This window comes from Gorilla gorilla, chromosome 13 (assembly GCF_029281585.2).
Source record: "Gorilla gorilla gorilla isolate KB3781 chromosome 13, NHGRI_mGorGor1-v2.1_pri, whole genome shotgun sequence".
Taxonomy (NCBI): Eukaryota; Metazoa; Chordata; class Mammalia; order Primates; family Hominidae; genus Gorilla; species Gorilla gorilla.
The window spans coordinates 83,929,698-83,953,841 of NC_073237.2; the positions used below are offsets into that span (position 1 = coordinate 83,929,698).

At 43.0% G+C, this 24,144-nt stretch overlaps 1 protein-coding gene and 1 pseudogene across 4 annotated transcripts; both read left to right on the top strand.

Moving 5' to 3' along the window:
* Positions 1 to 4,916: 4,916 nt before the first annotated feature.
* Positions 4,917 to 10,817, top strand: LOC101145975 (procathepsin L). 4 transcript variants are annotated; one of them, XM_019033498.4, is made up of 8 exons: positions 4,917 to 5,795; positions 7,016 to 7,151; positions 7,449 to 7,571; positions 7,672 to 7,818; positions 8,010 to 8,234; positions 8,997 to 9,159; positions 9,806 to 9,923; positions 10,432 to 10,817. In XM_019033498.4, exons 2-8 carry the CDS (start codon positions 7,026 to 7,028, stop codon positions 10,529 to 10,531), a joined length of 1,002 nt encoding a protein of 333 aa, XP_018889043.2. In that variant the 5' UTR covers positions 4,917 to 5,795; positions 7,016 to 7,025; the 3' UTR covers positions 10,532 to 10,817. The 4 variants fall into 4 exon arrangements, with proteins under 4 accessions (XP_018889043.2, XP_018889044.2, XP_018889045.2 ...); XM_019033499.4 differs by having other exon boundaries at positions 4,972 to 5,650; XM_019033500.4 differs by having other exon boundaries at positions 5,186 to 5,705.
* On the top strand, positions 10,575 to 21,363 carry LOC101148473 (eukaryotic translation initiation factor 3 subunit J-like; annotated as a pseudogene).
* Positions 21,364 to 24,144: the final 2,781 nt, after the last annotated feature.

Sequence of the window (24,144 nt, forward strand, 5' to 3'; positions counted from 1 at the left end):
TGGAACTGCTTTCTAAGCACTACCTAACCTATCTGCTTCAATCTTCTCAATACCCACATTTTAAATTCCCCTTTACAAGTGAGGAAGTGCAGGCTCTCTATACATTTAAGTGTCTCACCCAAAGTGACATGGTTGTCAAAAACTGAACTATGACTTGAACTCCAAATTATTTAATTCCAAAATAAGTGGACTTAATTACTCTTTACTTGTGTACTTGATTATTGCCTGTGTCTGCCTGTCAGCCATCATGCTCACCACTCACCAGACAAGTGGTACATCCTAAATAAGTATTTTCAAAATGAACGAATACTATCTTCCCTCGAGGCCCAGAGATTGGAGGCATCATGGTGGAACAGCAGCGGGTCAGTGCTTTGTTTCACAGTTCACTGAAACATCAGGGCCAGTGGCCTTGTGGCCCCTAAGGAGTCCAGACAACTATGGAGTCCTTGGTACAAAAGCAGGAATTCCTTGTTTACTTGCAGAAACACTTCATGTTGAGACTTTTGTAGTCTTCTTTCTTCCTTCTTTCCTTTTTTTTCTTTTACTGTTTCTTTCCTTCCTTCCTTCCTTCCTTCTTTTCCCTCCTTTCTTCCTTCCTTCTTGCCTGCCTGCCTGCCTGCAAAGCTAGATCAACCAGCTTAAGTTGTTACAAAACTAGAAAATCTGAATTAAGTAGAAATCATGAATTGAACATGTTTCAGAGGGAAAGAACTAAATCTAGCCTCAAATGAGAAGCTTATTTCCCAAAATATGAAAGTCTTTAAAAATTATGGCTAGCATTGTTTTTGTTTTTCTATCAGGACACCAAAATCAAGTCTACAGGTGTCTGATTTTCATAGACTTCAAAGACTTTGGGGCATGCCCCAGCACCCAGCCTCATCCCTCCTCTTCTCCTCTTGGATTCAGGCCCTTCTCCTGAGTTGGGAGGTTGTCTGGACAGTGTCTTTGCTATCTGCGTTGCTCCTCTCCCCACCACCCATGTGCACTTGCCCCTCTGTCCCTCAGTGCATTTCCCCCAGGATGCTCTGGCCAAACTGACCAGGTGTCTCCATCTCTGCCCCTTTTCTTTCCCCTGAATGCTGTCCAGTGTTTTCTGGAACCTGTGAACTTCCTGTGAATGATAAATACCAAGAGCTTCTCAAAATGAGACCCCATGTTCTAAACAGAACCTGCAGTCAGGATTCCAGGGAAGGTCAGCGGGCTCCCACCCCCAGAAGCACTTTGCCGTGTAAGACATTGTCTATGGAACATCAATGTCACTTAGGGCCTTGGAAAGACATTCAGGAAGGGAGTTACTATGCCTGAATTTCTGGAGATGTGTTTAGTAGGGAAGAATTCACTATAATCCATGAATTATTGATTGATTTCTAGAAAGGCTCACGAATGTTTTTTTGCCGCTCAGGACTGGACCTCTGAATCAGTGCGGAATATGAATGAGAGCGGTCAGGGGAGAACTGGAGGATGCTGGTGGAGGCTGGAAGGCTTGCACTCACCTGCATGTGCTTATCTAAGTGATGAGTATGTAGGAGCAGCAGGACCTGGCCCATCACTACCCTATGTTTGTTACAGGAGAGAGGACCGTCCTCCCACAGGTCAGAGCTATTGTTAATCAAGGTGACAGTGCGAGATGCATTCCCACTCCTGACTTCTTGCTGTAAATAGGTTTCCTGAGTGGTGTTGGTTTATTTTCAATTTGGGAGCCAGTTCAATCAAATGTTTCACTAGATTCAAGTTTGATGAAAATACTAGCAAATCCCCCAACTAATGAGTCACTATAAGTAACTCAACGCATCAGTCCTACTCCCCACATAAGGGAGTACTGGTCCTGAGGAAATGGGACCACATATATGGGGAACAAAAGTGATACAATGGGCCATGAGGGTGTGATGAGTATCCCAGTGATTGCTTTGGGTAAATTTTGCTGGCCACATCGGTTTCAGTTCCTCTACATAGACAAGGAAATGCTCCTCATGACCGACAACAGCTCCTCCTGCACCAAGGTTGTCTAGTCATTAGAATGGTCTCTAGAAGACAATATCATCAGCAATCACTGTTAGCAAGGAGCTGGCTTCTGTGGTACTGTGTTGTTGCTAATATTTTTTGTTAGAGCAACTGTATTGTGAGAGGCCTGATCCAGGGAAGGCAGAAACCAAAGCCTGTGCTCCCAAGGAGGTTATGGAAAATGAAGAAAAACACCAGTCCCTCTGCAGGAGGAAGCTGGAAATGGTTGGAAGGACCACCCATGGCTACAGCCCCAGCACTTGGCTCATGACTCACCCTGGGTAGGTCAAGTACAGGCCCCACTTCTTCAGGTCTTGGTTGTGGATCACACCCTGGATTCTTCCCCTCCGGGTACAGCCCAGTTGCCATGATGCTCCTTGAGTCAATGAGCTGTTTGGTCTGCTCTTCTGCTCAAGCAAAGAAAGGGTCCGGCTTCAGTTCTCAGAGGCTGATAAGTACCAAGGTGGCAAAATATGGGAGTATCCTGCAGGTGCTCCCAGCATCTGCCCTGGCTCAGGTGCCAGAGGCTTGCGGTTTTCTAGCTCTTGACCTCACACCCTCGATTGTTTGTTTTCCAATTCCTTCCTGAATAACAGGGTGAACATGCCACCCCTCCTGGTGGCGAATGGGGTTCCTCAGAACTGGGAGGCCACAGTCCTGATCCTGAGGCTCTTCACTAAGCAAGTGCTGGAGAGCAAAGCCACTCACTCACAACTCTCTCTCTCTTTCTCTTTCAAATTTGGGGAAGGGGAGGCCATCTGAGCAGTTTCTCTCACACTCCCCAGTGAGGAACTCATGAAGGACCAAGTGAGCTCTAAGCCCCCGGTAGAAACATTCAGCTGTTCCAATGAACTTCTTGTGATCCTGAAATCTGCAAAGTTAGAACCAAGGCAGACGTAGGTACTCCAGTTACCTAACACCACAGAAATATTGTTTTTATTTCATAAAATAATAAATTTAAATACTGCTGTGGTTTCCGTGTTTGCCCCCTCCAAAACTCTTGTTGGAACTTATCTCCAATGTGGCAGCATTAAAATGTGGGGCCTTTAAGAGGTGATTAGGACATATGAGCTCTTCCCTAATGAATACATTAATCTATTCATGGAATAATGGGTTCATAGACCAACAGGTTATCTTGGGAATGGGACTGATGGCTTTTTTTTTTTTTTTTTTTTGAGATGGAGTCTCGCTTTGTCACCCAGGTTGGAGTGCAGTGGCATGATCTCGGCTCGGCTCATTGCAACCTCCACCTCCCAGGTTCAAGTGATTCTCCCGCCTCAGCCTCCCAAGTACCTGGGATTACAGGTGTGCACCACCACGCCTGGCTAATTTTTGTATTTTAGTAGAGACAGGATTTCACCCTGTTGGCCAAGCTGGTCTCGAACTCCTGACCTCAAGTGATCTGACTGCCTTGGCCTCCCAAAGTGCTGGGATTACAGGTGTGGGCCACTGCGCCCAGGCAGGACTGATGGCTTTAAAAGAAGAGGAAGGGACCTGAGCTAGGACACTCAGCCCTCTCACCCTGTGATGCCCTACACCACCTTGGGCCTCTGCAAAGAATCCCCACAAGCAAGAAGGCCCTCACAAGATACACTTCCTGGACCTCAGACTTCCCAGCCTCGAAAACTGTAAGAAATAAATGTTGTTTCTCATAAATTACACAGTTCCAGGTATTCTGTTATTAACAACAGAAAAGAGACTAGGACAGATATCACAGTAAGATTGTATTCTACATGTTGTGACTGGTTCTCCAGAGAAGCAATGCATAAAAAGAGGAATAATCGGTTGGGCACGGTGGCTCACACCTGTAATTCCAGCACTCTGGGAGGCCAAGGCAGGCGAATCACGAGGTCAGGAGTTCAAGACCAGTCTGGTCAATATGGTGAAACCCCATCTCTACTAAAAATACAAAAATTAGCCAGGCGTGGTGGCGCGCGCCTGTAGTCCCAGCTCCTCTGGAGGCTGAGGCAGAGGAATCACTTGAACCCAGGAGGCAGACGTTGCAGTGAGCTGCGATCGCGCCACTGCACTCCAGCCTGAGCAACAGAGCCAGACTCCGTCTCACAAAAAAAAAAAAAAAAAAAAGAGGAATAATCTCCAAAATAGTAAACAAATTCCTGCAGACAGGAAATATAATGGTAGATACCTGAGCTAGGAGAGGGGGAATGGGGAACTATTATTCAATGGATATAGAGTTTCAGTTTAGGAAGATAAACAAGCTCTGGGAATAAACAGTAGTAATGGTTACACAATGTGAAGGTACTTAATGCCACTGAACTCAAAGTTGGTTAAAATGGTACTTGCTATGTGAGGTATATTTTACCACTTAAAAAACTATAGGTGATTGTGCTTCTAAAAGAGTTATCAGTTTAATCTTCAATAGAAATCAATGGACTTTGTTCATTTTTAACAAAGTCAAAATATGCATACGAAAAGGTTATGGGGTAAAGGCAGAGGTAATTATTTTTTTCCCCGAAAGGTATTTTCTACAATGAATGTTTTTATGTAATAAAAAATGAAATGACAAAAGTTTAGAATGTTTGTGGGTTTTGTTCCTTAAATCCTTAATTACATAAATTAATATCTACATTATATAGATTAAGATACATATTTTTCCTCTATCTACAACATTTCTCCATTCTCTGTATCTTAAATCCTGACATTAAATGTCATTAAATTTCTTAAATCTCAAGAGAACGACTTGGTTACCAAGGAAGATATAATCCATAGCCTAGAGAGTGGGCGAATAAAAGCAGCTTCTGATGTTCTCAACTGCTTTTCTCCTGTCAACCAAATGTTTCTGTAAATAACTCATTTCTGTTGGTTTTGGGTAAGACGTGGGAGAAGGAAGAATCCCTGAATGGAGGAGTCTGGAAAGGATGCTTGACAAAACGCCCGCGCTCTCTGGAGACGCAGCCAGTCTCCTCCCTCCTAGGGTCTGGTCTTGACGATAGCATCTCGTGTTTTGGGGATGCCTTTCCTTACCAGATTCTTCTAAAGCCCAGCTGCACCCACCCTTAAGTGGGAGATAAGGCTTCTGCCCGCGGGCTCTGCGTTCTTCCACCCGGCCCCACCTTTGCTGTGGACTAAACAGGAGCCACTGGACTAGAGTACACTTGACTCTCGGCTCTGCTGACCAAAAATTCCAGGACTAAGGAATAGCAAGGTTAGGCTGAAAAAGTCCACACAGGGCTTGCGGTAAACGTCTTTTCAGGAGCCACTCGCCCAGTGCAGTAAGTCGTGTACTTAGTTGACTCGAGCGCTCCAGGGAGACGCCCGACCCTACTCTGCGCCGCCCCGGGGCACCAGCTCCGCTTCCCCCAGGTCCACTGAGGCAGGCACGCCCAGCTCTGGGACAGTCAGTAAACAAGCCACGAACCGCGCCAGGGATCAGAGCACCCAGAGGCCCCGCCCAGCTGCCGGCACAGCCAATCGCAGCGCAGCCAGGCGGCGGGGCGGTGCCGGCCGAACCCAGACCCGAGGTTTTAGAAGCAGAGTCAGGCGAAGCTGGGCCAGAACCGCGACCTCCGCAACCTTGAGTGGCATCCGTGGAGTGCGCCTGCGCAGCTACGACCGCAGCAGGAAAGCGCCGCCGGCCAGGCCCAGCTGTGGCCGGACAGGGACTGGAAGAGAGGACGCGGTCGAGTAGGTGTGCACCAGCCCTGGCAACGAGAGCGTCTACCCCGAACTCTGCTGGCCTTGAGGTGGGGAAGCCGGGGAGGGCAGTTGAGGACCCCGCGGAGGCGCGTGACTGGTTGAGCGGGCAGGCCAGCCTCCGAGCCGGGTGGACACAGGTACCGCAGCCAGGCCGCGCCGCGCCGACTCAGGGCCTGGCCCGGCCAGACAGGGAAGCTCAGCCCCCGCACGCCAGACAGCGGTACTCCTGCTGGCGTCACCGCAAACATCCTCTGACCGCTACAGCCTGTGTGTGGCGCAGGCGTCATGTCCCCGGCCCTGCCACGCCTGGAGCCCTGGAAGCTGGCTGCAGGGCGCTGGCTTCCCGCGTGCGGCCATATGACCCCGTCCCTGATTTAGGGGAGCAGTTTGGGGTGTCGGCAGCACAGGCCCAAGTGAATGAAGGAGGGAGCAGTGCGTGCTCTCCTTCCCAGTTTTTCCTGGGAAAGCATTTCAGAAAGGTTTCATTTAAGGAGAGGTTGCGGCGGCGCGGTGGCTCACTCCTGTAATCCCAGCACTTTGGGAGGCTGAGGTGGGCGGATCACGAGGTCAGTAGTTCGAGACCAGCCTGGCCAACATGGTGAAACCCCGTCTCTACTGAAAATACAAAATTAGACGGGCGAGGCGGCGAACGCCTGTAGTTCCAGCTGTTCAAGAGGCTGAGGAAGAATGGCTTGAACCCGGGAGGCAGAGGTTGCTGTGAGCTGATATCGCGCCGTTGAACTCCAGCCTGGGCCACAGAGCAAGACTCCATCTCAAAAAATAAATAAATAAATAAATAAATAAATAAATAAATAAATAAATAAAAAGGAGAGATTGGAAAACTTATCTCAGCTTTTGGTGTTTGTTAGGAAGATGTGTGAAGGCCTCCTCTTGGGGATCTCTTTGTCCCTACTTGGGAATCCCACCTTATCATTAGTGAGGTTTTGCCTGGGCACGAAACCTGGATTTTTTGCGATTGGTACGAAACCTGGATTTTTTGCGATTGGTACAAAACCTGGATCAACCGTTTCCTGGTTTCCTAGTTGTTGCCTTAAGCTTCTCACCCACAAGGTAGTTTCATACCGTTCTCATAACCTAAATTATCGTTGCATAAACGGTTTCAGCTCCTACAGCTCTGGACAGGCTGCTTTTCATTTTGGTGAGTCCATCCAGTACCTCCATGTGCCCTGTTTTTCTCCAGGCACATCCTTGGCCTCTTCCACAGTCCTTGGGTAAATGCATGGGAGAATAATTTAAATATTTTTATTCTACCATGGTGGCCCTAATTTTTCAGGGGGCAGTAAGATGGCTTTTTAGGATTGGTCTAATCAGATCCTCATTTTTGTTCCCTTCCTAGGTTTTAAAACATGAATCCTACACTCATCCTTGCTGCCTTTTGCCTGGGAATTGCCTCAGCTACTCTAACATTTGATCACAGTTTAGAGGCACAGTGGACCAAGTGGAAGGCGATGCACAACAGATTATACGGCATGGTTAGTGAAACTTCCCCAGAAAGAATAGTCCTGGCTGTTGAGAAGTTTTAGTCAGAGAGTAGCTTCTAGAGGCCAGCTTTTACCAATAGCCTAATGTAATAACCTAATGGCGTGGATTATGAGCACAATGTGGACATTCATCCTTGTTGTGTCTCAGTTTGGAGAACAGCATCCCCAGAGGTGTCAAGCCTTCCCTTGCCATGGTTTCTCTTCCATCTCTGTCTGCAGATTCAGTTGGTGAGGATGAGTTGGGTTTTAGGTAGAAGTAAAGAGCATCAGTTACATGTTTGCCTCTAGAATGAAGAAGGATGGAGGAGAGCAGTGTGGGAGAAGAACATGAAGATGATTGAACTGCACAATCAGGAATACAGGGAAGGGAAACACAGCTTCACAATGGCCATGAACGCCTTTGGAGACATGGTAAGTGTACTGTGGACTGCCGAGCTCTGTGCTTCCTCTCCTCAGTTCTTTACTAAGGTAATCTCTTGCTTTTCAACATTTTATTTCCTTTTCCTTGAAGACCAGTGAAGAATTCAGGCAGGTGATGAATGGCTTTCAAAACCGTAAGCCCAGGAAGGGGAAAGTGTTCCAGGAACCTCTGTTTTATGAGGCCCCCAGATCTGTGGATTGGAGAGAGAAAGGCTACGTGACTCCTGTGAAGAATCAGGTGAGACAGTGTCAGGTTCAGACCTCCCATCTTCCCAGGAAAGCCAAGAAGTGATTGACATCTTTGTTTTGGTAGACTTTAAAGTGATGTGCAGTTCACTTTTTAACAGTATTCAGATGTGTGAGCTGTTGTCAAAGTCTTACTATTTTTTTTTTTTTGTGGATGACAGCCTTTTTTAATTCCCTTTTCAGGGTCAGTGTGGTTCTTGTTGGGCTTTTAGCGCTACTGGTGCTCTTGAAGGACAGATGTTCCGGAAAACTGGGAGGCTTATCTCACTGAGTGAGCAGAATCTGGTAGACTGCTCTGGGCCTCAAGGCAATGAGGGCTGCAATGGTGGCCTAATGGATTATGCCTTCCAGTATGTTCAGGATAATGGAGGCCTGGACTCTGAGGAATCCTATCCATATGAGGCAACAGTAAGTGGAGCTCCTTGTCATCATTCCAGCTCAGCTTTTGGAAGGTGGACACTTTCAGAGATAACAGATACCTTTTTCGGAATTCATATATTAGGGCTGGGTGGGGTGGCTCACGCCTGTAATCCCAGCCCTTTAGGAAGCTGAGCCAGGCAGATGGCTTGAGCTCAGGAGTTTGAGACCAGCCTGGGCAACAAGGTGAAACCTTGACTCTACCAAAAATACAAAGAAAATTAGCCGGCTGTGGTGGTGTGCATCTGTGGTCCCAGCTAGGCTGAGGTAGGGCGATTTGCTTGAGTGTGGGAGGTGGTTGTGCAAATGCACTCTCCAGTCTGAGTGACAGAATGAGACCCTGTCTCCAAAAAAAAAAAAAGTTCACATATTAGATGGCAGAATATATATCTGCAAATTGTCAGTACTGTCATTATAAATTATTAGCCTTTGCACAATCCTGTGATTGGATGGGTAACATATAGCTGTTCTTGCTTCTATGTAACGTGAAGAATATACAAGGCATTCTAAATATACACATTTCTCTATTGTGAAAAATGTCTTATGGAAGTAAACCTAGAGGTCTCATTGAAGAGACTGGAGCCAATTTTCAGTTTCAGATTAACTAATAGCATTTCACTTCCTGGGATGATTTATAACAGTGGTGACTTGGAAATACTAAGCTGCACACTGCTGAGTGTTGTGGTTCTAACTCATGTTCTCCAGGAGGAGGACAGCAGTAATCAAGTCTTTTTTTCCCTTTACCTTTGAAAGGAAGAATCCTGTAAGTACAATCCCAAGTATTCTGTTGCTAATGACACCGGCTTTGTGGACATCCCTAAGCAGGAGAAGGCCCTGATGAAGGCAGTTGCAACTGTGGGGCCCATTTCTGTTGCTATTGATGCAGGTCATGAGTCCTTCCTGTTCTATAAAGAAGGTAAGCATTTTTTTCTTTGTAGAAATTGATGCAGAAAAAGAGTATCATGACATATGAGCATGATAGACTCTGGTTTGTAAGTAAAGTTCAGTGTAGATATTTAGTAGAACAACATCATAGTTGTTCATTCTGTACATGCAATGTTTATACCTGATGTTTCCATTTGACATTATGTTGCGTATATCTCCATGAATATAAGTACTTCATAACTTTTTATAAATAGCTATATTTACTGTGTAGTTTAATATACTTAAAATATTCTGCAATTGTTGGATTTTTATAATTTTTCCAAAGATTTTTACTTCTATTATTAAATCTGAAAAAAAGCCTTTTGATTCAAGGATTTTAGTGTTCTGTGCTATTTTTTTAGATTGACATCCTAGAGTAGAATTACAAGCTTACAAAGAGGGGTCTTTTTTTCATCTAGGAAAGCTTTTTTTTAATGAAGGATTTATGCTGATTTCTATTTCTGCTAGTTGTAGATGAGAGCTTAAATCCCTAGCCTTCTTATTGTTGTTAAGTACTATCTGGAATGTGTGTCACTTCACTGAATTCAGAGATGCCTCATTCCCTGTGGGTGACAGGATGGGTTACTGTCGTGTGTCCTCTGGAGCTTCTCACCCCAGCCCTCATTTTACTATCCCAGGCATTTATTTTGAGCCAGACTGTAGCAGTGAAGACATGGATCATGGTGTGCTGGTGGTTGGCTACGGATTTGAAAGCACAGAATCAGATAACAATAAATATTGGCTGGTGAAGAACAGGTATAAATTGCCAGAAATACTTACATTTGAAATTCAAAAGAGAATACTTACTTGCAAACAGTGTTTGGATACAGTTCCACATGCCCTTAGGCATACTTCTGAAATCCCCAGAAGTCTAAGTTGAACATATAATATTAATGTTTGATTATAAAAGTAAGATACTGTCACAAATATCTTGGGAGTATGAATATAGTATTTGTTCCATTGTATAAAGGTGTGTCTAAATCTGAACAGTTTTTAAATTCTGAGGCATATCTGGCTGCAAAGACATCCTATTGTTTTCCTGACTCTGATCTATAGCTCTGTGAAAGGTCACAGTTTGGAGGCTGGGATGGAAATTATGTCCAGGTTATGTCAAGAATTTTTTAAGGATAAACAGGAACATTGCCTGTCCTGATTCTTTCTGTTAAGTCTATGGCCTCTGGCACAGTGTTTAAGTGGGTGTTCCTGTTAATAACCCTTTGGGCTTTATTCTTTCTCTGAAATGGAAAACCTGCTCTTTTTTCAGCTGGGGTGAAGAATGGGGCATGGGTGGCTACGTAAAGATGGCCAAAGACCGGAGAAACCATTGTGGAATTGCCTCAGCAGCCAGCTACCCCACTGTGTGAGCTGGTGGACGGTGATGAGGAAGGACTTGACTGGGGATGGCGCATGCATGGGAGGAATTCATCTTCAGTCTACCAGCCCCCGCTGTGTCGGATACACACTCGAATCATTGAAGATCCAAGTGTGATTTGAATTCTGTGATATTTTCACACTGGTAAATGTTACCTCTATTTTAATTACTGCTATAAATAGGTTTATATTATTGATTCACTTACTGACTTTGCATATTCATTTTTAAAAGGATGTATAAATTTTTACCTGTTTAAATAAAATTTAATTTCAAATGTAGTGGTAGGGCTTCTTTCTATTTTTGATGCACTGAATTTTTGTGTAATAAAGAACATAATTGGGCTCTAAGCCATACCTGCTGTGCCAGTGGCTCACTAGGAGGAAGAGTGGGTGGCCTTCTGGGTCTTCTAGTCACAGATGTACAGATCTCATGTCAGCTGCCCAGTGGCTATGTCTTAACCAATCCTTGATTGCAGCAAAATTTGAAAATGATCTATGAGGACAAAGGAAAATTGTTTGAATAAAGAAAAATATTCACTTTTTAGAAAAGTGAACATACATGTATATAATTTTAATACTAGAAAAGGACTTTAGTGATCGTGTTTATTTCACCCAAAGTGGTTGCATCTCAGTCAAGTTACAGGGCAAAGGTCTCAGCCCGTTTCTGGAGCATCTTCCCCCACTGCTGGTGAAGGCCCTGTGGACACTTTGCAGTCGAGGCGGGTTAAGAACTAGTGCATTGCCAAGGCTGTTTGTTTTTGGGTCCTCAAGGGATGAGGAATAAACTTCAGGGTTTGAGGCTGGGGTTCAGAAGTGGTGCTCTGGCCTCAGAAAATAAAAGACAGGTGAGAGGCTAGAAATGACAATCTGTTGCCCCATTTAGAGCAAGCTACCTGAAAATACCTGATTTATTTTTTTTTAAATAGAAAAACTTCCCACATTGCACTAGCTAAACAGCCCATACTTCCATCACCTGTGTGTTTTCAGAAGTCTTTTGTTCCAACTGAAGGAAATATAAAGAACAGATAAGAATGTCCAATGAATAGACTCCGTATCACAGAGGAGGGTAACCAGGTGTACAATGGAGTCTCAGCTTACAAAGCCCCTGGGAGGCTCTGTCCAAGTCCATCTCGATTGGACCACGTGCCAATCTGGACTCTCATGTGCCCTTCCCGAGTAGTTGCTAAAATTTCAAACTTTTTGACCTAAAATGGCAAATGTGGCATCTGTGAAATTCTTTGGGTATTGTAATAAAAGTCACCAGGGGTAGCAAGATTTGGGGAGGTTCCCAGGCTAAATCCCTCGTGCAGGTTGGGGCTTAGATTTGATAAACTAGAATTTATATACAACACCCACTACATGCTGGACGTCACCACTGTGGAAGAGACAGACCCTGACCTCAAGGAGCTGAACAGTTAGGGAGAGTGAGGTTATCAGGGAGGGCTTCCAGGAAGAAGTCAAAGCAGATGGCTAGAGCAGCTAGTCAATAAGGGAAGATGAAGAGGTGAGCATCTTAGCAGAGACTAGCACATCAGCAACCCTGAGAAAAGACCCTGTGGTTACAGACCCAGTAAAAGTCACTGGGTCCAGGTGTTGGGAGATGAAGCTGGTCCAGAGGTAGATTTTCAGGATAAAGGAGCCACTGGGAGTGCAGTGAACAGACTGTTTTGGTTCTGTTACTGTAAAACAAACCACCCAGAAACCCAATGGCTGGGAAGGAACATCTTTCACATGATTCCGCCTGGACTTGGCTGTGTGGTTTTCATGTGGAGGTCTATATCTGTGCTTGAGACATCTGCAGGTTTGAGTGAACTGGACATCTGCAAAGGCTCACTCACATGGCTGGCTGCAGATGCTGGTGTGGGCTGGACGTTCAACTTGGGCTATTGACCAGAGCACCTGCCCGGGGCCTCCCCATGGCTTGGGCTTCCCACAGCATTGATACTGGGGGAAATACATATATAGTGCAATTCAGTGTTTTAAGTTTGCCAACTTGGAAGGTGTATATATACAGCTTTAAACCCTGAATTTCACAAATGTTCATGATTATCTCTTTGTTAATAAGTTAATAAGAAAAATAATTTCCAGGAGACTTGGTCTCTTTTCTCCAGTAATACGGCTTAAACATTCCATAATTCACATGTTAAGATTGTTTTATTTACACTGTCAACAAGTATTCATTGGGCACCATTTATGAGGCAGTGCTGTGCTGCCAACACAAAAGTGAAGCAAATACTCATGACCCCTTCCTCTGTAGCTCATGTTCCCATTGAAAAGCAAATCAAAGCCTGGCACAGACCCACGGGTAAGTGCAGCACTAGGGAGGTCTCAAAGGAGCCCAGGGACAGTCAGGGCACACACCAGGGACATGCCACCCTCCAGGGTCAGAGTAGGTATAAGCAGGGGCCATCTGATCCCAATTTCAAGCGTTCATAGCTGTCATATCTTGGAAAGGGCATGAGAGGGCAGTTTCTCTTTGCGCTGTATTATTTCAATTTTTAGGTAATGGACCTTCATTATTTTCACAAGATAACAGATTCCAAAAGTATGCAGTTCAAGAAAAAAGTTAAAGAATTGACAAGAAGGAGGAGGAGGAAGAGGTGGAGAAACAGAGGGTCCTTAGATAACTTGATGAAGGCGAGTCTCCCATTTGGGGACTGATGTTCCTGAGATCTGTGCAGATGCTGCTCAGTGGGTCCATCACACAGCACAGGCGTGAGGAAGCAGCACTGCCCAGCTGGACTCCAGGGTGCTCCATGCACCTCTCAGTCACACAGAACCTCTCTGAGGATGGTGGCTGTTGGCTCCAATTGACCATTCCCTGGCAAGAGAAACAGGGAGGGGGTTTTGCTAAGCGCTTAAGGAGGGATGGACAATGAGGGGATAGACCAGGGACAGTGTTCTAATGAGACTGCTTTAATGAGGACGCAGAGTGACTCTGCTCAGAACTCCAGAACACTTGCTCCCTTCAGCTGCCCCACTCCCCACAACCATGCACACTCCCCTCATCCCAACCTGGGGCAGCATGTTGAGCACTTAACAGAACTGCCATTTCTGTGGCTTTTTCATCCCTTTCCTTTCCCTCCATATTCAGGAAGAACAACAGATTACTAATCACCCACACTCGGGGAAGTCCAATATAAGTAGGAGCAAGAGCAAATCCCGAGCTTTGGGTCGTTAATTCTTCTGAAAAATCATAGCAGAGACTTCCTGTTTCCATTACAACGTGGAAGGAGTTTTGAAGTTGTAACCATCCACTCACAAGTAAAAAGCTGAACAAATTGAAAAATCAACAACTCTTCTTAGAATCATCAGACAAGTGAAGACACACAGCAAACCACTGCCTTAATAATTAGAGAAATGAATGTCAAGAATCACAGCTTACAGAAGGAGAAATTTATGAGCAGAGATTTCCACAGGAACAAGTGCTTAGTAAGGAAAACCAAGCTGTAACTGAGGAATTGCCACAGGTCCATGTGGACCAGTCTGAGAGTTAAAATTCTAGGAGTTGTGCCTTAGAGGGGCTCCTCAAGTTGTAGAGTTCCAATAGCTCTACCAGGTTCTCAAAGTAGAAATCTAAGACAAATTCCCTCATGATTCAGGTATGTGTGGTGGGGCGGGAAGGGGCGTCATGATTTGAAAATATGCCAGAGCATTCTGTTCTTCTTAACGAGGCCTCTCCTCAAGAAAAACTTTTTTTTTTTTTTTTGAGACGGAGTCTTGCCCTGTCTCCCAGGCTGGAGTGCAGTGGTGCGGTCTCGGCTCACTGCAACCTCTGCCTCCCGGTTTCAAGGGATTCTCATGCCTCAGCCTCCTGAGTAGCTAGGATTAGAGGCGCGCGCCACCACACTTAGCAAATTTTTGTATTTTTAGTAGAGACAGAGTTTGGCCGGGCTTAGTAGAGCTTAGTTTGACCGGGCTTTAGTAGAGACATGTTGGCCGGGCTGGTCTTGAAGTCCTGACCTCAAGTGGTTCTCCCATCTTGGCTCCCCAAAGTGCTGGGATTACAGGCATGAGCCACCACACTTAGCCATTATTTTTTTTTTAAGTCAAAGCTGACCTATTGGGGTTTCATCAAAACCTAACTGAGCTGGGGGATGGAAATACCCAACTGCAGCCTGCTTCAGCCTTCCATATGGAGAAGGGTAATAATCAACTCCAGTTCACTCTAGCCATCCTGTCTCACCTAAAAATGGAAAACCCGAGAAGCACTTGTGAATTCCACAGCCCAGGGACATGGTTAGGCTGATTAAAAGACTGCGACCCACTCATAGGACTAAGGAATACTTCTCCTCCCTCTACATATTTCCAGTGCATTCCCAAAGGCTTATTTACCAGTGTTCCTTTTACCTAGTACACCATAACCCTCTTTCTAAAGAATATTAAAAGGTATACTAAAAGGCAAAAGTCACAACCAGAAGAGGCAAAGCAAGCATCAGAACCAGAATCAGATATGCCATGAATGTCAGAAACATCAGACCAGGAATTTAAAATAACTATGACTATTATGATAAGGGCTAATAGATCAAATGACAACATGCAACAACAGACAGAGAAGGTAGAGAGTAAGTGGAAAATCCCAAGCATCAAAAAGTAATGCTAATTCGGCTGGGTGCGGGGGCTCACGCCTGTAATCCCAGCACTTTGGGAGGCCGAGGTGGGTGGATCACGAGGTCAGGAGATCGAGACCATCCTGGCTAACACGGTGAAACCCCGTCTCTACTAAAAATACAAAAAATTAGCCGGGCGTGGTGGTGGGCCCCTGTGGTCCCAGCTACTCAGGAGGCTGAGGCAGGAGAATGAACCCGGGAGGCAGAGCTTGCAGTGAGCCAAGATCGTGCCACTGCACTCCAGCCTGGGTGACAGAGCGAGACTCCGTCTCAAAAAAAAAAAAAAAAAAAAAAAAGTAATGCTAATTTTTAGCAAACTAGGAATGGAGGGGAACTTCCTCTCCTTGATAAAGAACATCTATAACAAACCTGTAGATAACATGATTTTGACAAAATAAAATCTTCATTACTAAGATCAGGAGCGAGGCAAAAATGTCCCCTTTCACCACTCCTTTTCAGCATAGTACTGGAAGTCTTAGATAATGCAATAAAACATGAAAAATAAATATATGTCTATAGATTAGCAAGGAAGAAATAAAATTATCTTTGTTTGCAGATGACCTAGAGAATCCAGAAGAATCAACAAAAACCTGTTGGAACTAATAAGTGGTTACAGCAAGGTTCTAGGATACAAGATTAATGTCCAAAAGTCATTTGCTTTCCTATATATCGGCAATGAACAAGTGGAATTTGAAATTAAAACACAATACCATTTATGCAAGCACCACACAAATGAAATAATTAGGTATCAATCTAACAACAAATGTATAAGATTTATATGAGGAAAATGACAAAACCCTAATGAAACAAATCAAAGAGCTAAAAAGATATCTCATGTTAATTAATAAGAAGACTCAATATTAGCAGGACTTTATTTTTTTTCCCATTTCATTTATAGACTCTGCAATTTCAATCAAAATTCTTGCAATTAGTTTGGCAATTAGTTCTGCAGTTTGCAGAACAAACTGATTCTAAATTTGTTATGGAGAGGTAAGAATCTAGAATAACTAACACAACACTGAAGGAGAACAAATTCAGAGGACATAGACTGCAGGGTTTCCAGACTTCCTATAAAGCTACAATAAACAAAAAATAATGATTTTGGAGAATGAATAGACAAATCACCCATGGGACAAAAGTGAGCTCAGAAACAGACCCACATAAATATAGTCAACTGATCTTTTAGTAAGGAGCAAAGGCAATAAAATGGAGAAAAGATAGTCTTTTTTTTTTTTGCTGGAACAACTTGGCATCCACTTTCAAAAACATGAATCTAGACACAGACATTTCATGCTTCACAAAATTAATATAGATCATACATCCAAATGTAAAACACCAAACTATAAAACTCTTAGAGGATAACATAGGAGGAAATCTAGATTACCTTGGGTATGGCGATGGCTTTTTAGATACAATACTAAAGTACAATCCATGAAATAAATAATTGATAAGCTGGACTTTAGTAGAATTAAAAACTACTCCATGAAAGACACAGTCAAGAGAATAATCAGACAAGCCACTGACTGGGAGAAAATATTTGCAAAAGAAACATCTGGGCCAGGCACAGTGGCTCACGCCTGTAATCCCAGCACTTTGGGAGGCCAAGGCGGGTGGATCACGAGGTCAGGATATCGAGACCACCCTGGGTAACATGGTGAAACCCCGTCTCTACTAAAAATACAAAAAATTAGCCGGGCGTGGTGGCAGGTGCCTGTCGTCCCAGCTACTCGGGAGGCTGAGGCAGGAGAATGGCATGAACCTGGGAGGCAGAGCTTGCAGTGAGCCCAGATCGTGCCACTGCACTCCAGCCTGGGCGACAGAGCGAGATTCCATCTCAAAAAAATAAAATAAAATAAAAATTAAAAAATAAAGAAACATCTGACAATACCATTCAGGACATAGGCATGGGCAGAGATTTCATAATGAAAACATCAAAAGCAATTGCAACAAGAGCAAAACTTGACAAATGGGATCTAATTAAACTAAAGAGCTTCTGCACAGTAAAAGAAACTATCATCAGAGTAAACAGACAACCTACAGAGTGGGAGAAAATTTTTGCAATCTATCCATATGACAAAGGTCTAATATCCAGAATCTATGAAGAACTTAAACAAATTTGCAAGAAAAAACTAACAACCCCATTAAAAAGTGGGCAAAGGACATGAACAGATATTTCTCAAAAGAAAACATTTATGCAGCCAACAAACATATGAAAAAAAGCTCAATATTGCTGATCATTAGAGAAATGCAAATCAAAATCACAATGAGATATCATCTCATGCCAGTTGGAATGGCGATTATCAAAAAGTCAAGAAACAACAGACTCTGGCAAGGCTGTGGAGAAATAGGAACACTTTTACACTGTTGGTGGGAATGTAAATTAGTTCAACCATTGTGGAAGACAGTGTGGCGATTCCTCAAAGATCTAGAACCAGAAATACCATTTGACCCAGCAATCCCATACTGGGTATATACCCCCAAAAATATAAATCATTCTATTATAAAGATACATGCATGCATATGTTCACTGCAGCACTATTCACAACAGCAAAGACATGGAATCAACTCAAATGCCCACCAATGATAGGCTGGATTAAAAAAAGTTGTACATATACATCATGGAATACTATACAGCCATAAAAAGGAATGAGATCACATCCTTTGCAGGGACATGGATGAAGCTGGAAGCCATTATCCTTAGCAAACTAGCACAAGAACAGAAAACCAAACACTGCATGTTCTCACTTATAAGTGTGAGCTGAACAATGAGAACACATGGTCACAGGGAGGAGAGCAACTCACACTGGGGCCTGTCAGGGGGGTGGGAGGAGGGAGAGCATCAGAAAGAATAGCTAACGGATTCTGGGTTTAATACCTAGGTGATCAGTTGATAGGTGCAGCAAACCACCATGGTACACATTTACCTATGTAACAAACCTGCACATCCTGCACATGAATCCCATAACTTAAAATAAAATAAAACTTTTTAAAAAAGGAAATATAGGCTAGGCACAGTGGCTCACGCCTATAATCCCAGCACTTTGGGAGGCCGAGGCAGGTGGATCACATGAGGTCAGGAGTTTGAGACCAGCTTAGCCAACATGATGAAACCCCATCTCTACTAAAAATACAAAAAATTAGCCGGGTGTGGTTGTGGGCACCTTTAATCCCAGCTACTCCAGGGGCTGAGGCAGAATTGCTTGAACTAACTCAGGAGGTGGAGTTTGCAGTGAGCTGAGACAGTGCCACTGTATTCCAGCCTGGGCAGCAAGAGTGAAACTCCATCTCAAAAAAAAAAAAAAGAAAAGGAAAGAAAATATAAAAAGGGCTCTCGAAATTCAGCCATAAGAAGAACAACCCAATTACATAATGGACAATTGTCTTGAACAGACACTTTACCAAATATATGGGTGGCAAATGAGCATATGAAGAGATGCTCCATGTCATATTTCATCATGGAGATGCCAATGAAAACAACAATGAGATACCACTACACACATACCATGATGGCCAAAATCCAAAACATCAACAATGCCAAATATTGGTGAGGATGTGGAGGAAAGAAAGTCTCATTTATCGCTGTTTGGAATGCAAAATGGTACAACCTTTTTGGAAGACAGTTTGGAAGTTTTAAAAAAAAATAAATCTTAACATACTCTTACCACACAATCCAGCAATCCCACTCATTAGTATTTACCCAAATGAATTGAAAACTGTGTCCACACAAAAACCTGTATAATGGTGAGTGGTGACTATCTGGGCCATGGCACAGGTGGTAAAAGAATTTACCAAGGCAATTGTAGGTAAAGAAAGGCAGATTTACTAGAGAAAGTAGGAACATATGTTGCAAGGGTGCAACAGGCAGGGCAGCAAGAGAGGAGCTGACTGCCAGGAGACAAAAGCTTACCGCGGATTTTGTGGAATGGTGTTTGTGCTGAGTGCTGAAGTGGGCTTTGTGCAGTGCTGATAACGCCAAAATTGCAGTGAGCTCATTTGCATTTTTCTATCAGCCAAGGGTCTGGTGATAGCTGGGTGCAGGAAGATTGTAAGTTATTTGTGCAGGAGGACTGTGCGTCCTGGACCATGAAGAAAAGGCAAACTCATAGCTTATCTGCTTTCTTTTTTTGCTTTCCCTCCATCCTGCCAGCCTGACTACCCTTTCCCAATTAGGACTCCACAATCTGCACAAGAACATTTCTAACAGCTGTATTCATAATTGCCCAAACTTGGAAGTAATCAAGAAGTCCTTCAGTAAGTGAATGGATAAATAAATGTAGTAAATCCAGCCAATGAAATATTATTCAGCCATAAAAAGAAATGAGTTCTTAAGTCATGAAAAGATATGAAGGAAACTTAAATGTGTATTACTAATGAAAGAATCCGGGCTACATACTGTATTCCAACTATATATCTTTCTAGAAAAGGCAAAACTATGGAAACAGTGAAATCATCAGTCGTTGCCAGAGATTAGGAAGTAGGAAGGGCTGAATAGGGAGTGCACAAAAGATTTTTAGGTCAGTGAAACTATTCTGCGTGATACTATAATGGTGAATACATGTCCTCATACATTTGTCAAAACCCATCGAATGCACAACACCAAGAGTGAACCCTAGTGTTTATTATGAACTTTGGATGATAATGGTGAGTCACTGTAGGTTCTTGGACTGTAGGAAATGGACTACTCTGGTGCATATGTTGATAGTGGTGGAGGAGGAGAGGTTGTAGGGGTTTGGAGAAGAAGGGCATGGAACTTCCTGTTCTTTCCACCCAATTTTGATAAGAATAAAACTTAGCTCTTAAAAATTATGTTTATTAATTTTAAAAACAAAGAATATCTAATTTTTTACAAATTGCTCTAATTTCATAGAATTGCACATTAAAAATATGAGATACTACACAAAAGAAATTATAGCAGTGCTTTAGACAGGAAAGGGGCATGAGAGAACTTTCTGGAATAACAGTAATGTTGTATATCTTGACAGGGACTTGGGTCATTCTGGTATATGCAATTGTCAAAACTCAAAGAACATACACCTCAGATTTGTGCATTTCAATCAATGTAAATTTTATGGTAAAACTAGGATTTTAAAACAAGTATTAAACCCTTGTTAATGATATGCACGCTAAAGTAGGAGGAAGAACTACCTGCAAATTTCTTGAAAACACGTGAAAAATAACATGAACTAATGGACAGACAGAGGCAAAGATGATCTATAGATGTGAATTAAAACAAAGATTAAAATGTTAATGATAAAATCTTGGAGGCAGATATATGGTATTCACTGTAAAAATTCTTTCAACTTTATTGTATGTTTGAATATTTGCATAATATAATGTTAGGGGAAAATTGCAGCAGAGATAATATTCTAAATAGCTAAAAAAAATTAGACTTTCAGAAGACCAGACTCATTGAGAGAGAAAAAATTATTTTTGTTTTGTTGTTCGTTTGCTTGTTTTTTAATTCTGGCAGCGGCAGAGGAACTCTGACTCCTGGGGTGCAGAAAAATTGTCTGTGGAAGCCCCGTGAAGGAGGTGGGGGACCGCTGCAAAGGCAAGGAAGAGGACGAGGATGAGGACGTCTGGGATAACTGGGATGATGGTGTTGACAGGAAAAAGAAAAAAGAGGAAGCAGAAGTAAACATTTTAGAAAAGAAAAAACTAACAAAGAAGATAAAAGAGAAAGAACAGCAACAGAAGAAAGGGCAGGAAGAAATTAAAAAAGGGTTAGAAGAACCTGAAGAACTCCAGCTGCTAACACCAGAGGAACAATTAGCAGATAAACCGCAGCTGGAGAAATCACAGGAAGAGTCAGACACGGAATTAGCAAAGACATGGAATTAGCAAAGGCAACTTTTGGTGTTAAGACTACTGTATATGGATCGGATGCTGTAAACCCATCTTCAAGGGATGACCTTACAGAGTTTGGAAAGTTACTAAAAGATAAAATTACGCAAAATAAAAAGTCACTATATTATGCCAGTTTTTTGGAAGTCTTAGTTGGAGATGTGTGTATGTCATTGGAAACTGATGACTTGAAAAAGGTTCTCAATGCATTGTGCTTTGAAGTGAAAAACAGAAGCAAGCAAAGCCAAGCCAAAAAGAAGAACAAAGGTATGGTTCCTGGAGGGAGATTAAAAGCCACCATGACAAATGATCTGGTAAATTATGGTGGTGATGATGCAGGGTATGCACAAGACTATGAAAATGTCATGTGACATTGCATCTTTTCCTGGTGTCATCTGTATGTTGCCCACGACCCCTTCAACACACAGCACAACTTCCTTTCCTTTCAGTTCTGCCAAATGCTACAATCCAAAGTGCAGTCTCTTTCGTGCTGGTTATTTAACCCCTTGACACTTAGGTGTTAACGTGCAAATGAGGGAGCTTGGATCTTGCTGCCAAGGGGTTAAAATCAGGAACCTCAATTGCTACTAAATCATAGTCCAAAACAAAGCAAACCTAATAACGTCATTTTTGGTTTCAGATTTCATAGCAGCAGTCACTGAAAATTGGAAACAAAAGGCTGCAACATGACAAAATAAATTGTGTAGTACTCAACAGCACTATTCAGTAATACAGCCTTAACCATACCTCCTTGAACTACTTCATAACTTGTCAAGAAAAGCAGCTGCAGCAAGGCCATGTGGCATGCACCTAGTATTAAAATTGCTTTGTCTTAAAATTGAATGTGAGGCTATTAAAAATACATTGTGAAGAAGACTGCTTATGCCAGAGTGAAGATACCGTGGCTGAAAAGCACTAGTTTGATTAAAATTAAATGACCAAAGCCTTCCAACTTTGAATCTGAAGAGGGTAAGCCTCTCCATTATAACATCACGTGTTGTGGATTCTCTTGAGTACAAAGACTGTCTAGTTACTGAAACCACCTTTGCAAAATTATGACTGAGACAGTGAAAGAGATCTAACTGAATTGATTCCATCCTGCTTCTAACCTCCAAGCTGTCCTTGTTCATTCTTGGGTGTAGGCTGAAGTAACTTTGGGAGAAACTTAGTTTATAGTTTAAAACAAAGACGATAACAGCCCTATCCCAAAGCAGACTTCCTCCTTGCCTGGGGACTACTGCCTTTGCAGGACTAACATTAGCCACAAGATTAGAAATTATGGTTTAGGAGTCATGCAGCTGGAGGCTGCAAGATTCTGACCCTCCCTAACCTGTTCCTAAGATCAGTGCGTGAGATATTTTGCAGCCCCTGCACTTAATGAATCAGCTGGCACCACCCAGATTAATAAACTCTCTCATCTGACCTTGTGGCCCCACCCAGGAACTGACTCAGCACAAGAAGACAGCTTCGACTCCCTATGATTTCTTCTCTGACCAATCAGCCGTCTTGGCTCATTGGCCTCTCCCCATCCACCAAGTTGTCCTTAAAAACTATGCTCCCCAAGTGCTCTTCGGGGAGACTAATTTGAGTGATAATACAGCTCTGGTCTCCCACACAGCCGGTTCTTTGTGAATTACTCTTTCTCTATTGCCATTCCCCTGTCTTGAGAAATTGGGTCTGTCTAAACAGCGGGCAAGGTGAACCCCTTGGGTGGTGACATTACCTATCAAACTATTTCTACTGATGAAATGCTTCAGATGGGGCCTGCAGGACTCTTTACCTGTTTTTGTTTGCCTGATTTAAGTGTCTGAGAAACAAATCTTAGTTCTCCTGGGCTGCAATAAAACCACTTTACCAGGTTTTTGGCATTTCCTTTCTTTTCCTTTATAAAATATTCTCAACAAACTGCACCAGTTAACTACAGTTTGATAAATTGCTAACAATTATGACATTTGCAATGATTTATAAAGCAACTATTTCAAATAAATAAATAACAAAGAGCATTAAAGAAGTTTATTCTATGAACAAAAGACAGCAGTTTCTGCCCCAGCCTAGAGAAGGTTCAGAACATGAGAAGGATTTGAAAGGAGAGCAGAGAAGTCACCTTTGGGTGTGAGTCCCTGAGCCACAGAGGTAGGGAACGGGAGACAGGGGAAGGGTCAAGAATATGCATTTTTGCACATAGGAGTCTATGGCTATAAAACTGCTCATAATTAAACTAAAGAGCTTCTGCACAGCAAAAGAAACTACCATCAGAGTGAACAGGCAACCTACAGAATGGGAGAAAATTTTTACAATCTACCCATCTGACAAAAGGCTAATATTCAGAATCTATAAAAACTTAAACAAATTTACAAGAAAAAATCAAATAACCACATCAAAAAGTGGGCGAAGGATATGAACTGACACTTCTCAAAAGAAGACATTTACGTAGCCAACAGACACATGAAAAAATGCTTATCATCACTGGCCATCAGAAAATGCAAATCAAAACCACAATGAGATACCATCTCACACCAGTTAGAATGGCGATCATTAAAAAGTCAGGAAACAACAGGTGCTGGGGAGGATGTGGAGAAATAGGACGCTTTTACACTGTTGGTGGGACTGTAAACTGGTTTAACCATTGTGGAAGACAGTGTGGCGATTCCTCAAGGATGTAGGACTAGAAATACCATTTGACCCAGTCATCCCATTACTGGGCATATACCCAAAGGATTATAAATCATGCTGCTATAAAGACACATGCACACGTATGTTTATAGCAGCACTATTCACAATAGCAAAGACTTAGAACCAACCCAAATGTCCATCAATGGTAGACTGGATTAAGAAAATGTGGCACATATACACCACGGAATACTATGCAGCCATAAAAAAGGATGAGTTCATGTCCTTTGTAGGGACATGGATGAAGCTGGAAACCATTATTCTCAGTAAACTATCGCAAGGACAGAAAACCAAACACTGCATGTTCTCACTCATAGGTGGGAATTGAACAATGAGAACACATGGACACAGGGTGGAGAACATCGCATACTGGGGCCTGTCGTGGGGTGGGAGGAGGGGGGAGAGATAGCATTAGGAGATATACCTAATGTAAATGACGAGTTAATGGGTGCAGTACACCAACATGGCACATGTATACACAT

Bases quoted from the DNA above. Each gene is read 5' to 3' on its own strand.
- LOC101145975 (XM_019033498.4), top strand. From the start codon at position 7,026: ATGAATCCTACACTCATCCTTGCTGCCTTTTGCCTGGGAATTGCCTCA. The intron at 7,819-8,009 runs GTGAGACAGTGT...TTCCCTTTTCAG, and splicing joins TGACTCCTGTGAAGAATCAG to GGTCAGTGTGGTTCTTGTTG. The intron at 9,924-10,431 runs GTATAAATTGCC...CTCTTTTTTCAG, and splicing joins TATTGGCTGGTGAAGAACAG to CTGGGGTGAAGAATGGGGCA.